Source organism: Cnephaeus nilssonii (genome assembly GCF_951640355.1).
Source record: "Cnephaeus nilssonii genome assembly, chromosome: 20".
NCBI lineage: Eukaryota > Metazoa > Chordata > Mammalia > Chiroptera > Vespertilionidae > Cnephaeus > Cnephaeus nilssonii.
Genome location: NC_137091.1, coordinates 49,970,910 through 49,985,295, shown reverse-complemented (window position 1 = coordinate 49,985,295; position 14,386 = coordinate 49,970,910). Strand labels below are relative to the sequence as shown.

General features: G+C 60.6%; 1 protein-coding gene across 18 annotated transcripts in view; it reads left to right on the top strand.

Moving 5' to 3' along the window:
- Positions 1-11,130, top strand: part of LOC307116212 (saoe class I histocompatibility antigen, A alpha chain-like) — a 59,437-nt gene extending 48,307 nt beyond the window's left edge. The window contains exons 1-11 of one of the 18 annotated variants that reach the window (XR_013815191.1): positions 1,054-1,165; positions 1,287-1,571; positions 1,779-2,051; positions 2,715-2,990; positions 3,112-3,216; positions 3,644-3,676; positions 3,806-3,853; positions 3,999-4,160; positions 4,444-9,761; positions 10,228-10,260; positions 10,583-11,116. Coding sequence is in view for 4 of the 18 variants with exons in the window: in XM_079799941.1 (XP_079656067.1) it covers positions 1,093-1,165; positions 1,287-1,571; positions 1,779-2,051; positions 2,715-2,990; positions 3,112-3,216; positions 3,644-3,676; positions 3,806-3,853; positions 3,999-4,003 (1,098 nt within the window). In the remaining 14 variants the exon portion in view is untranslated. The other 17 variants (XR_013815193.1, XM_079799941.1, XR_013815180.1 and 14 more) reach the window with 17 other exon arrangements.
- Positions 11,131-14,386: the final 3,256 nt, after the last annotated feature.

Here is a 14,386-nt window from a genome sequence, read left to right as displayed (position 1 = left end):
TCTCCTTTTGGAGGAAGTAGTTTGTCCCTTTCAGCGGCCTCCCCGCCTGCAGGGCCCGCGCCTCCTGGGCTGGAGCGCTGATGGCCTGGCGGGTCCCCGGGCGCTGGCCGGGCCGGGCCGGGGAGGGGCCTCCGTGGGTCACTCAGTGCCAAACAGGGAGCGGAGGGGCTGGGCGCCCTGGAACCGAGGGTGCAGGCCGGGCAGGTGCGCCAGCGGCCCGGGGCCCAGCGGCCGGGCAGGGACGGGGCTGAGAGCCGCTTGGGGCAGGAGCCCCAGCCCTTCCCGCCTCCGGTGCCAACACAGCCGCAGGCCCAGCGTGCCGGCCGCCTGGAGGGGCCCGCCTCGCCCACACCCGCTCCCACCAGCCGGGGCGCGTCTGCGTGTGCAGGGCCTGCCCAGAGGGGGTGCCGGGCCCTGTTCTGGGTGCGGGGCCTCTGGGCCAGGGGGAGGCGGTGCCAGGCCAGAGTGGCTGCAGCCGGGCTCCCTGGAGCTCCCGAGGCAGCACGCCGCCCTGTCCCGGACGCCGGGCACTAACGGGGCGTCTGCACTGGGCTCGGCCCCACAGGCCCCTGTCTTGGGGGCGGGGACCGGGTCAGGCCCGGGAGCAGGCTCCTTTTCTCAGGATTCTGTTGGCGGGAACATGCCAGGCGGCCCCTCCTGGAGGCCTATGTTTCTGGAGGGTCTAAGCCAAAGAGCCAGCGATGGTGACCGCAGAACCTTGGAAAGTCCTTGAACAGCACGGCGCCGGGGCCAGGCCTCGGGGGACCGTGTGACGGGAGCTCCGCGCACGAGGAGGGTCAGGACCGAGTCCAGGGCCCGGGCCTGCGCTCCGGTCTCAGAGGAGACAAAGTCTCGGGGGGAGGGGGGCGGGCAGCTCCGTGGTGGGGACCATCCAGCGCCCTGGTTTCACTTCTCCTCTCCCAACCAGTGTCGGCGCCTCCTTCCTGGATACTCGTGACGCGGCGCAACCTCTCACTCCCATTGGCTGAGCGGTTTCTGGAGCAGCCAATCAGCGTCCCCGAGGCTCCCCTTCCCCGGTTGTAACTCCTCCGCAGAAGCGCCCGGACTCAGAGGGTCCCCCCGACGCCGAGGATGCGGGTCCTGCGGCCCCCCACCCTCCTCCTGCTGCTCTCCGGGGCGCTGGTCCTGACCCCCAGCCGGGCCGGTGAGTGCGGGGTCGGAGGGGGCGGCTGTGCGGGGAGGAGCGAGGGGACCCGGCGGGGACAGGGCGCGGGCCCGGGAAGGCGCGTGTCCAGCCCCGGCCCTGCCCCCCGTCTGCCCCCCAGGCCCCCACTCCCTGAGCTATTTCAGCACCATCTGGTCCCGGCCCGGCCGCGGGGAGCCCCGGTACCTCGCCGTCGGCTACGTGGACGACACGCAGTTCTTGCGGTTCGACAGCGACGCGGCGAGTCCGAGGATGGAGCCGGGGGCGCCGTGGATGCAGCAGCCGTGGGTGGAGCGGGAGGACCCGGGGTTTTGGGACCGTTACACGCAGATGGCCAAGGCCCACTCACAAATTCTCCGAGTGAACCTGCAGGACCTGCGGGGCTACTACAACCAGAGCGAGGACGGTGAGCTGCGCTCCGGGCCCGTCACGATCCCCCTCCCCACGGACGGGCCGGGGCCGCCCCGAGGGTCTGGGTCCGAGCGTCACCCCGGGAGGAGCCCGCGGAAACTGTGACCCGATTTCACTTTCAGTTTTAGATTCAGTTCCCCCAGGGCTGGCGGGGCGGGGCTGACCTCGGGGCGGGGCGGGGCTGACCTCGGGGCCGGGTCAGAGTCTCACACCATCCAGTTCCTGTACGGCTGTGACGTGGGACCCGACAGGCGCCTCCTCCGCGGGTACTGGCAATTCGCCTACGATGGCACCGACTACCTCGCCCTGAACGAGGACCTGACCTCCTGGACCGCGGCCGACATGGCGGCTCAGATCTCCAAGAGCAAATTAGAACGTGTCGGTGAGGCAGAGCGTGCAAGGAACTTAGTTGAGGAGGACTGTGTGAAGTGGCTCCGCCTTTACCTGGAAAAAGAGGAGACCCTGCTGCGCGCAGGTACCAGGGGCCTTGGGGCCGCCCCCTCTCCCCAGGGCTGGGGCTCCTACAAGGAGACAGGATAGGGGGTCAGTGTCAGACACCCCTCCTTGGGGTCAGGGAGGGAGTCCCCCTGGATGTTCAGATCAGGTTCCAGTGGGACTCCCCCTCCTCTCAGGAACAGGTAGGGGTGCAGGCTCTCCTGGGGTGCAGGGAGACCCCCTGAAATAGCCAATCAGCGGTTCCCGTGGGCCCTGCAGGGGCTCTGGGACCCTCAGGGACCTTCTCTCTCAGGTCTTGTGGCTGCCCCACACCCCCTGTGTCTGAGGCCTGACCCCAGCTTTTCTGAGTCACGTGGCCTCCACCCAGGTCAGGACCACAAATCCCTTTTCTCCCCTCAGAGACCTGCCTCCTGCCCTGAGCTGTGTCTCTTTTAGTCTAGAACTTTCTAAAGACTAGGAGGTCCTTCCAGGTGGTGTGTGCGCTGCCCTGCCTCCTGCCCTGAGCTGTGTCTCTCTGAGTTTAGAACTTTCTAAAGACTAGGAGGTCCTTCCAGGCTGGTGTGTGTGCTGTGTGCTCCCTCCCCCACCCAGGTGACTGTCCACTCTCAGGATGGTCACATGGGCGCTGCTGGAGTGTCCCATGACGGATGCAAAGTTCCTCCATTTTCTCCCCTCCCCTCAGACCCTCCAAAGGCACACGTGACCCACCACCCCGTCTCGGCCCGTGAGGTCACCCTGAGGTGCTGGGCGCGGGGCTTCTACCCTGCGGACATCAGCCTGACCTGGCAGCGTGACGGGGAGGACCAGACCCAGGACATGGAGCTGGTGGAGACCAGGCCTGCGGGGGATGGCACCTTCCAGAAGTGGGCGGCCGTGGGGGTGCCCCCTGGCGAGGAGCAGAGATACACGTGCCATGTGCAGCACGAGGGGCTGCCCGAGCCCCTGACCCTGAGATGGGGTGAGGAGGGCCGTGGGCACAGAGCTTCTTCTCAGGGCAGCAGGGGCCCTGGGGACCTCAGTGGGGTTGGGGCTGAGGCCTGGGGTCAGAGCCCTCACCCTCCCTTCCCTTCTCCTCCCAGAGCCGCCGCCTCAGACCTTCATCGCCATCATCCTGGGCATCGCTGGGGGCCTGGTTCTGCTCGGAGCTGTGGCTGGAGCTGTGATGTGGAGGAGGAGGCGCTCAGGTGGGCAGGGGTGGGGTCTGAGTGTCTGTCCCACTGGGGGTTCAAGCCCAGGTAGACGTGTGTCTGCCTCATTCATGGGAAGCACCATCCCCATGCGTGTGATGGCCAGTGTGGGGCTCTGTGCTCACACTTACTCTTAGTGAGGCCTGTGGGAAATGAGGGACCCACTTATCCCCTGATGATGCTATTGGTGGGGACCCTTTTCCCAGCAGCCCCAGGTCAGAGGGCAGGTCCCTGCTGAGCACAGACCTCCAGGAGGGCGGTGGGTCCAGTCCCCACACGTGCACTTCCCTCAGGTTTCCTGGTCCTGCCCTGGGTCTGTACACAGGGTTCTGGAAACTTCTCTGGGCCCAGGACTAGGGCTTCCCTTAGGACCTCCTGGCCCTGCCTCCTCCCTGGTCTCTCACGGGATGTTTTCTTCCCGCAGGTGGAAAAGGAGGGAGCTACGCTCAGGCTGCCAGTGAGTATGGAGGGGTGACCCCTGAGACCCTGGGACAGTGCAGACCAGAGTCATGGGGGACCCCCCCCATAGTTCCTCCTTAGTCTCCTGCCCTGGGCTCTGACCCCGTCCTGGTGTGTCCCCCCCCAGGCAGTGACAGCGCCCAGGGCTCTGATGTGTCTCTCTCGGCTGTTAAAGGTGAGACCTGCCGTGGGGAGGGGTGGGCAGAGGGAGGCCTGGGTGGTGGGGAGTCTGTGGGACACTGTGAGCATGGAGTGGGTTTGAGGATGTCACCAGTTCCAGCCACTGCCCTGGATCTGCTCATGATGATTGTCCTCCACAGCGTGAGGAGCTGCCCTGTGGGGACTGAGTGATGGAAGGTGTGTCCACGCTCCCACTTCCTGACTTAGGAACCTCTGATGGGGGGCTGGCCCCTCCCTGCTCTCCACACTTTCCTGTCTGCAGAGGCGGGCTGGGCCCTCCCTGTCACTCTCCTTACTGCCAGGTACTCTGAGCTGCAACTTCCTGCTCCACATTGAAATGAGATACTTGACTGTGACTGTTTGTTCATTTCTTGCCAAGTCTGCTTGGACGGAGGGGAGGGAAGCTCCTAAATTCTGAGCGGAAATAAATTGAAGCTCCAAGAACTTTCCAGGTCCCTTCTGTTTGCTATTCTGAGCCTGTCGCAGGCGGGACAGGAGGGGCTGTGAGGACAGAGCATGGTTGGGGCCTGTGCCTGGTCAGTGCTCAGTGCATCGTGGGCTTTGACATGGTCACTCCTTCTTCAGGTCACCTCTCTGCTCCTCTGACCTGTCCTTCAGGGGAACCCTGTCCCACCAGGACCTGTGGTCACAGGGACTCCCATCCCCCAGGCCTTGTCCTGGGTCCTAATGCAGCGCCTCTCCAGGACCCTGGACACCGAGCTTCCTGGGGCAGGTCAGCCTGGGCCCCGCCCCCCGCCCTCCCCTCCTGGGTGTTTGGTGTTTCTTTGCTCTGGTGGGTGTGATGCCTGTTCCTGTTCTTGGGTGTGAGTTCCGGTCTCATTCTCTGGGCGTCCCCGTCTGACAGCCACAGGAGGCATGTTGCCTGTCACTGTCCCACAGGCCCAGGGTCCCTGCACACAGGAGCCCTCATTGGAGGTGGGTGTTCAGGCTCCTCCTGCTCTTGCCTCCTCTGGGCCTGGCTGTTCTTCCGTCTCTCCCTGAGATCTCCGAGGATTTAGCAGGAGCGGATCCCCCCCCTGAGGTCAGTTCCTGCTGGGACTGTGCTCTGCCCGCCGCCCTCTCTCCCGTCCTTCCCTCCAGTGCTGACCCCAGTGGGACCCGGATGTCGGGGGAGAGGCTGCTGGAGGTTTGGGGGCGCAGCGCTGTGGACGTGCAGGTGCAGTGAGGGCTCCGGGAGGCACCCTGAGCCGCAGCCGCCCCAGGACAGCTGTGCTGGGGCCACAGCCATGAGGTCACTGAGTCTGGAACAGGGACGGGGTCTGTGACGGTGACCCCTCAGCCAGGACTTGGTGACCGTGTGACAGCTGCTGTTCCCTCTGGAGCACACGGACCTTGGAGGGACCTCAGGCTGGTCCTGACCCCACAGTGATTCTGACACCGACATACACCAGGCTCCGGTGCTGTGGTTTCTTCTGTACATGAACGCCATGCTTACACTGTGCCATCATCTACTGTTGTGGGGTGACCCACAAGAGACGACCACCAGAGACAGAGGTCAAAATTTATGAGCCTTTAACAAACTGGCCAGTGACTGCAGTTCGGCCTTTACCATGGTGAAGTGCTGCACCTGCAGTCACTGGCCAGTTTCATAAAGGCTCATACATTTTGATCTCTGTCTCTGGTGGTCATCTCTTGTGGGTCGCCCCACAGCATTTGGAGGTCCCAGCGAGATACACTCCGGCCACATTGCCGGTGGATGCCCCATGTGAGGGCACTCCAGTCTCTGTCCCGGGTTCCAGGGAAGCGAAGTGTCTCCTCCAAAATTCACAATCTGGAAATAAGAGCCACCTGGACCTGCAGTGGCAGCTAGGATGGCCACCAACCTTTCCAAGGTAACAGAAACAGTCCAGGGACCAAATGAGAGCCCCACCGCCTTCCTCGAGAAGCTCTGTGAGGCATATCGGGTGTACACCCCAATAGACCCTGATGCCCCAGAGAATCGGCGGGCTATCAATGTAGCGTTTGTGTCCCAGTCGGCCCCAGATATTAGAAAAAAATTATAGAAGTTAGAAGGCTTTGAGGGGAAGTCACCTTCAGAACTGGTCGAGGTTGCCCAGAAGTTTTTTAACAACCGAGATCAGACTGCTAACCTAAACACCAGAATGGCAAAGGTCCTTCTAGCCATGAATGAAGTGAAGGGACAGCAAAGAGGGACGGGAAGAAAGGAATGGGAGAAGAGAGGATAGAACCAAAAGACCCGGCTGGGAGAAACCAGTGTTCCTACTGTAAGAAAGAAGGGCACTGGAAACAGGAGTGTCCTGAGCGGCCAGGGAATGAGGCAGCCCCGGTGTTAGTGGAAGAAGTAAACTGAAGGCGTCAGGGCGCTGTGGTCCCCCAGGAGCCCCGGGTAACGCTAAATGTGGGGGGCAAGCCAGTAGATTTTCTAATAGACACTGGAGCCACCTTCTCTGTACTGCAACACCTGGCCAGGCCAGTTTCTAATGACAGAACTCCCATTCAGGGGGCCACAGGATGAGTAAAGTCTTACCCCTGGACACAAGCCCGGATTGCTAACCTCGGGAAAAAGACTGTTACCCATTCCTTCCTCGTTATGCCTGAACGTCCCTATCCCCTCCTAGGGAGGGATCTGCTCAGCAAACTCCAGGCCACAATTTCCTTTGAAGGAGGGGAGCCTCAGGTGCTTCTTCGGGGACCCGCAAACCAGGAAAATACTATCCTCCTCCTCACTTGTCCCCTAGAGGAGGGATACAGGCTGCATGAAGGACCTTCGGAGCCCCCTCCGTAGGATCCTTACCTTGGGAGGCTCCGAGAGGAAATACCGGGGGTCTGGGCGGAAGGAAACGCGCCCGGATTGGCAGCTCACAGACCCCCTATAGTGATCCAACTAACCAGTACAGCCACCCCAGTTAGGGTGCGGCAGTGCCCTATGAGCCAGAAGGCGGAAATAGGGATAGCAAAGCACATCCTAAGATTAAGGGAGGCCGGGATCCTGATTCCCTGCTAGTCTACATGGAACACCCCTTTACCCCCTGTCCAGAAGCCTGGGACAGAGGACTTTAGGCCAGTCCAAGACTTACGAGAAGTCAATAAAACAATGGAGACTATCCACCCAACGGTGCCCAACCCGTACACCCTCCTGAGCCTGCTCCGGCCTGAGCACCGATATTATACGGCCTTAGACTTAAAGGATGCCTTTTTCTGCCTCCCATTGGCGATGCAGAGCCAGCCAATCTTTGCTTTTGAATGGACAGATCCAGAAGAGGGGGAGTCAGGACAGTTAACCTGGACAAGGCTTCCCCAGGGATTCAAGAACTCCCCTACCTTGTTTGATGAGGCTCTGAACCAGGACTTAAAGGAGTACCGTCATAGTCACCCGGGCGTCACCCTACTCCAGTATGTCAATGACCTCCTATTTGCTACTGGGGACCGGGAGAAATGTCAACAGGCAACCCGGGACCTGCTGGTGACGCTGGGTCAACTTGGGTACCATGTATTGGCCAAGAAGGCCCAGCTCTGCTCAACCAAGGTAACGTACCTAGGATATAACATCGAAGAATGTTGGACCCTCTCAAATAGTAGAGTTCAGGCCATCCTCTCAATACTCACCCCAAAGATGAAGCAGCAGGTACGGGAATTCCTGGGAGCCGTAGGGTACTGCAGACTTTGGATCCTGGGTTTTGCTGAAATGGCCAAGCCCCTATATTCAGCTACAGGGGTTAAGAACCCAAGCCTCTCCTGGACGGACGTAGAGGAAAAGGCGTTCCAAAAGTTAAAGCAGGCCCTCGCGAGTGCTCCAGCTCTGGCACTGCCTGGCCTCACCAAATCCTTCCAGCTTTATGTGGCAGAATCTCAGGGGGCTGCCAAAGGGGCACTAACAAAACTCTGGGGCCCGGGAAGAGGCCAGTTGCCTACTTGTCTAAGGGGTTGGACCCAGTGGCCACAGGATGGCCGGGCTGTCTGAAGGCTATAGCAGCCACGGCCGTACTGGTTAAGGAAGCCTCTAAACTGGCTTTTGGCCAAGACTTACACGTGGTTGCGCCCCACGCAGTAGAAACCCTACTGCACAGCCCACCTGAGCGCTGGTTGTCAAATGCTCGTATTACCCAGTACCAGGTGCTCCTGCTAGACCCCCCGAGGGTAAGCTTCTTGAAGACGACAGCCCTAAACCCCGCCACTCTCCTCCCCGATGAGGGAGCTGAAACTCCCCTCCACGACTGTGAAGAGACCCTGACTACCCTAACCTCCTTGAAGGCCGACCTAACAGACCAGCCCATCTCCAACCCTGAGGAGACCCTGGTCACCGGCGGGAGCAGCTTTGTGGAGGACGGAGTCAGGTATGCCGGGGCAGCTGTAGTTGCACAAGAAAGAGTCATATGGGCACAATCCCTAGGACATGGGACTTCAGCACAGAAGGCAGAACTCACAGCCCTCACCCAGGCCTTATGGTGGGAAAGGACAAAAGAATCAATATCTACATGGACAGTAGATATGCCTTTGCCACAGTGCATATACATGGAGCCTTATATCAGGAGAGGGGCCTCCTTACGTCGGAGGGGGGAGGGAGGATATTAAAAATGCTCCAGAGATACTAAACCTTCTTTCAGCCATTTGGGGCCCTAAAGAAGTTGCAGGCATCCGCTGCAAAGGGCATCAAAAGGACAACTCCCCTGTGACAAAGGGCAACCAATTTGCTGACAAAATGGCTAAAGAGACTGCAAAAAGAACAGTAGGGCCATAGAAGTGCTGCAGCCATACCCACTCAGAATCTGGAGCCCAACCCCAGGTACACCCCCAAGGAAGAGGATACAGCCAGGAGCTTACCGGCGAAGGAAACTACCAACGGGTGGCTACAGTTACCAGATGGGAGACCATTAGTCCCAGAAGCCCTTGGACGGACCATCGCCTCCCAAACACACAGGAGCACACATCTAGGAGGAACTAAGTTAGCTGAGCTTTTAGGAAGAGAACACTATATCCCTGGGTTGCATAACATGGCCCGGGATATAGCCAGGAGATGCCAGATCTGTGCACAAGTGAGTCCAGGACCTCCGATAACCGCCCCGCCAGGAACCCGGTTTCGAGGTTCAAGTCCTGGTGAACACTGGGAAGTCGACTTTACTGAATTGCCCAGTGGATTGGGAGGATACCGATATCTCCTGTATTTGTGGGCACTTTCTCCGGTGGCCGGAGGCATACCCGACCAGGGCGGAAACAGCACAGGTAGTAGTAAAGAAACTCCTCTCTGAAATTCTCCCCCGGTTTGGCCTGCCTTTATTCATGGGGTCCAACAATGGCCCAGCGTTCATCGCTAAGGTAACCCAGTCTTTAGTTAAGGCCCGTAAGGTCACATGGAAACTGCATTGTGTTTATAGACCTCAGAGTTCTGGGCAGGTAGAGAGAATGAATGGGACACTTAAGAACACCCTAACTAAACTAAAATTAGAGACTGGCGAAAACTGGGTAAGTCTCCTCCCCTTTGCCCTACTCAGGGCTCGCTGCATCCCATATGTAAAAGGGCTGACTCCTTTTGAAATCATGTCTGGCCGTCCGCCACCTCTCCTCCCGCGGCTAAGGGAGGAAGAACTAGCTGTGCTATCTAATAGAAATCTCCTCAGGCCTTTTCAGGCGCTCCAGAGCAGCACAGCGGCTGCAAGCAGATCATCAGGGCAGCACACCAGGAAGCCCACGCACCGGACCCGGACAGCCCACCTGTGTGCGTGCCTAGCGACCTAGTCTGGGTGCAGAGGCACGACCCAGGTACTCTTGAGCCACGGTGGGAAGGGCCATTCCAGGCCATCCTGAGCACCCCAACTGCCGTTAAGGTTGGGGGAAAGAAGCGTTGGATCCCTCGGACTCAGGTCAAGAAAGCTGATGAGACTGCTGAGAGATGGACAGCAAGGCGCACCGAGAACCCCCTCAAGGTCAGACTACCGCGGGATCCCACATAAGTGCCCTTCTTTTATGCCTCCTTACCTGTGCAGGGAATACCCAAGCAACTGAAAACCCCCACCAAGCTCCGGCTTATATGTGGGAAGTTACCCGCACCCTAGATGGAAAAACCATTGGTAGGGTGACCACCTCTGTGCTCACACTTACTCTTTAGTGAGGCCCGTGGGAAATGAGGGACCCACTTACCACCTGATGATGCTGGTGGTGGGACCCCGTTCCCAGCAGCCCCAGGTCAGAGGGCAGGTCCCTGCTGAGCACAGACCTCCAGGAGGGCGGTGGGTCCCGTCCCCACACGTGCACTTCCCTCAGGTTTCCTGGTCCTGCCCTGGGTCTGTACACAGGGTTCTGGAACCTTCTCTGGGCCCAGGACTAGGGCTTCCTTTAGGACCTCCTGGCCCTGCCTCCTCCCTGGTCTCACGGGATGTTTTCTTCCCGCAGGTGGAGAAGGAGGGAGCTACGCTCAGGCTGCCAGTGAGTATGGAGGGGTGACCCCTGAGTCCCTGTGACAGTGCAGACAGGAGCCATGGGGGACCCCTCCCTCCCCATAGTTCCTCCTTAGTCTCCTGCCCTGGGCTCTGACCCCATCCTGGTGTGCCCCCCCCAGGCAGTGAGAGCACCCAGGGCTCTGATGTGTCTCTCTCTCTAAAGGTGAGACCTGCCGTGGGGAGGGGTGGGCAGAGGGAGGCCTGGGTGGGGGGGAGTCTGTGGGACAATGTGAGCATGAAGTGGGTTTGAGAATGTCACCAGTTCCAGCCACTGCCCTGGATCTGCTCATGATGATTGTCCTCCACAGCGTGAGGAGCTGCCCTGTGGGGACTGAGTGATGGAAGGTGTGTCCACACTCCCACTTCCTGACTCAGGAACCTCTGATGGGGGCGGCCCCGCCCTGCTCCCCACACTTTCCTGTCAGCAGAGGCGGCTGGGCCCTCCCCTCCCCATCCCTGCCTTTCCTCCCAGGTGCTCTGAGCTGCAACTTCCTGCTCCCCTATTGAAATGAGAATCTGGATGTGACTCTGTTTTTTCATTTCTTGTCAAGAAGGCTTTGGGGTTAATTAAAGGGGAAGATCCTAAATTCTGAGGGGCAATAAATTGAAGCACCAAGAACTTCCCAGGTCCCTGTGTTTGCTATTCTGAGCCTGTCGCAGGCGGGATGGGAGGGGCTGTGAGGACGGAGCGTGGCCGGGGCCTGTGCCTGGTCAGTGCTCAGTGCATCGTGGGCTTTGACGTGGTCACTCCTGGGCCGGGTCACCTCTCTGCTCCTCTGACCTGTCCATTAGGGGAACCCTGTCCCTCCAGGACCTGTGGTCACAGGGACTCCCATCCCCCAGGCCTTGTCCCGTGTCCTAATGCAGCGCCTCTCCAGGACCCTGGACAGCGAGCCTTCCTGGGGCAGGTCAGCCTGGGCTCAGGCCTGGGCCGCCCTCCGCCCTCCCCTCCTGGGTGTTTGGTGTTTCTTTGCTCTGGTGGGTGTGATGCCTGTTCCTGTTCTTGGGTGTGAGTTCTGGTCTCATTCTCTGGCGTCCCCGTCTGACAGCTACAGGAGCAGGTTGCCTGTCACTGTGCCACAGGCCCAGGGTCCCTGCACACAGGAGCCCTCATTGGAGGTGGGTGTTCAGGCTCCTCCTGCTCTTGCCTCCTTCTGGGCCTGGCTGTTGTCCCGTCTCTCCCTGAGCTCCCCGAGGATTTAGCAGGAGCGGGATTCCTCCTCTGAGGTCAGTTCCTGCTGGGACTGTGCTCTGCCCGCCGCCCTCTCTCCCGTCCTTCCCTCCAGTGCTGAGCCCAGTGGGACCCGGATGGGGGGAGAGGCTGCTGGAGGTTTAGGGGCGCAGCGCTGTGGACGGCAGGTGCAGTGAGGGCCCCGGGAGGCACCCTGAGCCGCAGCCGCCCCAGGACAGCTGTGCCGGGGCCACAGCCATGAGGTCACTGTGTCTGGAACAGGGGCGGGTTCTGTGACGGTGACCCCTCAGCCAGGACTTGGTGACCGTGTGACAGCTGCTGTTCCCTCTGGACGCACACGGACCTTGGAGGGACCTCAGGCCGGCCCTGACCCCACAGTGATTCTGACAGCGACATACACCGGGCTCCGGTGCTGTGGTTTCTTCTGAACATGAACGCTGTGCTGACGCTGTGCCGTCCTCTCCTGTGTCCAACAGCTTCACGTCTGAACAGCACTGTGTCCCCTTCATTACCGTGGGCTTCACGTGGAAATGCTCAGGGTCACCCGTGTCACACCCACTTGCCGGTGGAAGGTCTCACCGTCCATTGACCCCACAAGGTCTGTGAGGCCCAGGGAGTGGGGCGGCTCCCCCTCAGGGCGCTGAGCGCAGGCCCCCTGCGGCCTCACAGAGCAGGTTCTATGGCACAGAGACCGGCTGCCTCTTCCCCAGAGCCAGGAGGGTCTGTGCTGGACGGTGGGGGGTGCGGAGGAGAGGGGTCCCCTGTGGGGTGAGGGGGAGGGAAGAGGGCTTTGTTTGTTTGTTTGTTGTCCTCACCGGAGGATATTGTTCCATTGGCTTTTAAGGAGAGAGGAGGGGGAGGGGAGAGACAGAGGGAGAGACACATCCATGTAAGAGACGCATCTATTTGTCGCCTCCAGCACGGGGATCCCATGGAGCCTGCACCGAGGTCCATGCCCTTGACCGGAATACAACCTGTGACCTTCAGTACCAGGGCCGCACTCTCCCACTGAGCAAAGTGGCTGGGAGAGGAGGGTATTGTCATGTGGGGGGTCAGCAGGGGTCTCATTGGGAAGGGACTTCTTACAAAATATTTTAATTGATTTCAGAGATGGAGGGAGAGGGAGAGAGGAGCATCAATGGAGAGAGAGAATCATTGGTTGGATGCTTCCCACACTCCCCCAACCCGACCCCATGGGGATTGAGCTGAACCCTGGGCATGTGCCCTGATCAGGAATGGAACCATGACCTCCTAGTTTATAAGTTGATGCTCATCTGCTGAGCCACAGTGGGGGGCTGGGAAGGGGACTGAGGAGAGATGAGGAGGTGCTGAGCGTGTATCCAGGAGTGAGTCGGGACAAGTTCCCTCCAGGCGGGAAGCCTCAGCAGACGCACTGGGCAGGGATCGGTCTGTGGTGGGAGCAGCCGGAGGCCAGTGAGGCCAGAGCAGAGCGCAGGGGGAGGATCAGCTCCGTGGCCCTCAGGGAGGGCTGGACACGAGGGGGAGTGTGACTGAGAGTTCTGAGCACAGACCCATGTGGGTGGTCCGTTCTTTTAAAAAGATCAGTCTGGCTGGGCCAGGGGCTCCGTGGTTGAGTGTTGACCTTTGTAGTTGAGTTGATTCCCAGTCAGAGCACATGCCTGGGTTGCGGGCTTGATCCCCAGTGTGGGGCCAGCAGGAGGCAGCGGATCAATGATTCTCTCTCATCATTGATGTTTCTATCTATCCCTCTCCCATCCTCTCTCTGAAATCAATAACAATATATTTTAAAAATAAAGGGTCTGACTGGCTGTTGTGGGGAGAGCAGGGTCCTGAGGAAGGACAGTGGGGCTGCAGGGAAGGGAGCCCACACCTCCCCGTGTCCCAGGGAGAGACTGGTTTGGCTGGGATGTGAGGGGTGGGGACAGAGGGAAGTGGTTGGACACTGAGTCCATGTTAAAGATGGAGTCACAGCATTTCCCAGTAAGTCTGGGGTGGGAGCAGGAGTGGAGGAGGATACCCCAAAGCCGTGCCATGCCAGTAGAAGGTGGGGCTTGTGGTCAGCAGGGGGGGAGGGGCGGGCAGGGCCTGTGGGGAGCGGTGGGCCTGCCAGGCCTCCCCCTGGAGGGAAGTGAAGGGGGTGTCGGGGCGCTGGACGCTGAGTGTGGGGACCTTTAGGGGGAAGGTCAGGCTGGAGGAAGAGGTGGGAGGGGGCAGACAGGACAGTCACAGCCTGGAGCTTGGCCGGGGCCCAGGGAGCAGGGGCTGCTGGAGGGACCGGAAGGAGGATGTCTCCTCAGCCCCCACCCAGCGCCCAGGCCGGTTCTGGGCGGAGACCAGCCAGTCTGAGCCTGTGCGCAGGGTTGCCTGGCCATGGTGCTGAGAAGCAGGGGCTGCGGCGTTAGTGACCCAGCTGGTGCTGGTGCTGCTAGTCTCCAGGTCACACATTGGGGAGCGAGAGCCAGGACCAGAGGCCGCCCGCTGTACAGCCTCCCCGGGGGCTTGTCTAAAAGGGGGGCCTCGGGCCCTGGCCAGGTGGGTTCAGTAGATAGAGCTTCGGCCTGCTGACCAAAGGGTCCTGGGTTCAATTCCGGCCACAGGCACGGACCACGGTTGCAGGCTCCTCCCCAGTCCAGGCCCTGGCCAGGGCGCGTGGAGGAGGCAACCACTGGGTGTGTTTCCATTCCTGAGGGTCCGAGGGGCGGGGCGGGGTCAGGCGGGGCTCCGTCCAGCGGGGACGCACTTTCCCAATGGCCTGGGACAGGCGGCAGCCCAGGGGCTGAGCGCGGCCCTGCGCCCCGGGTCTGAGCCGGAGGAGGGGCCGCTCCCGCCTGGAGGACCGTGTCCTGTCCTGGCGCTGCGCGTGGCCTCCCCTCCTGCGGGCGGGGGGCCAGGAGGGGGCTGCCCTCATCTCGGGGCGCCTGGGCTGAGGGCCCTCCCG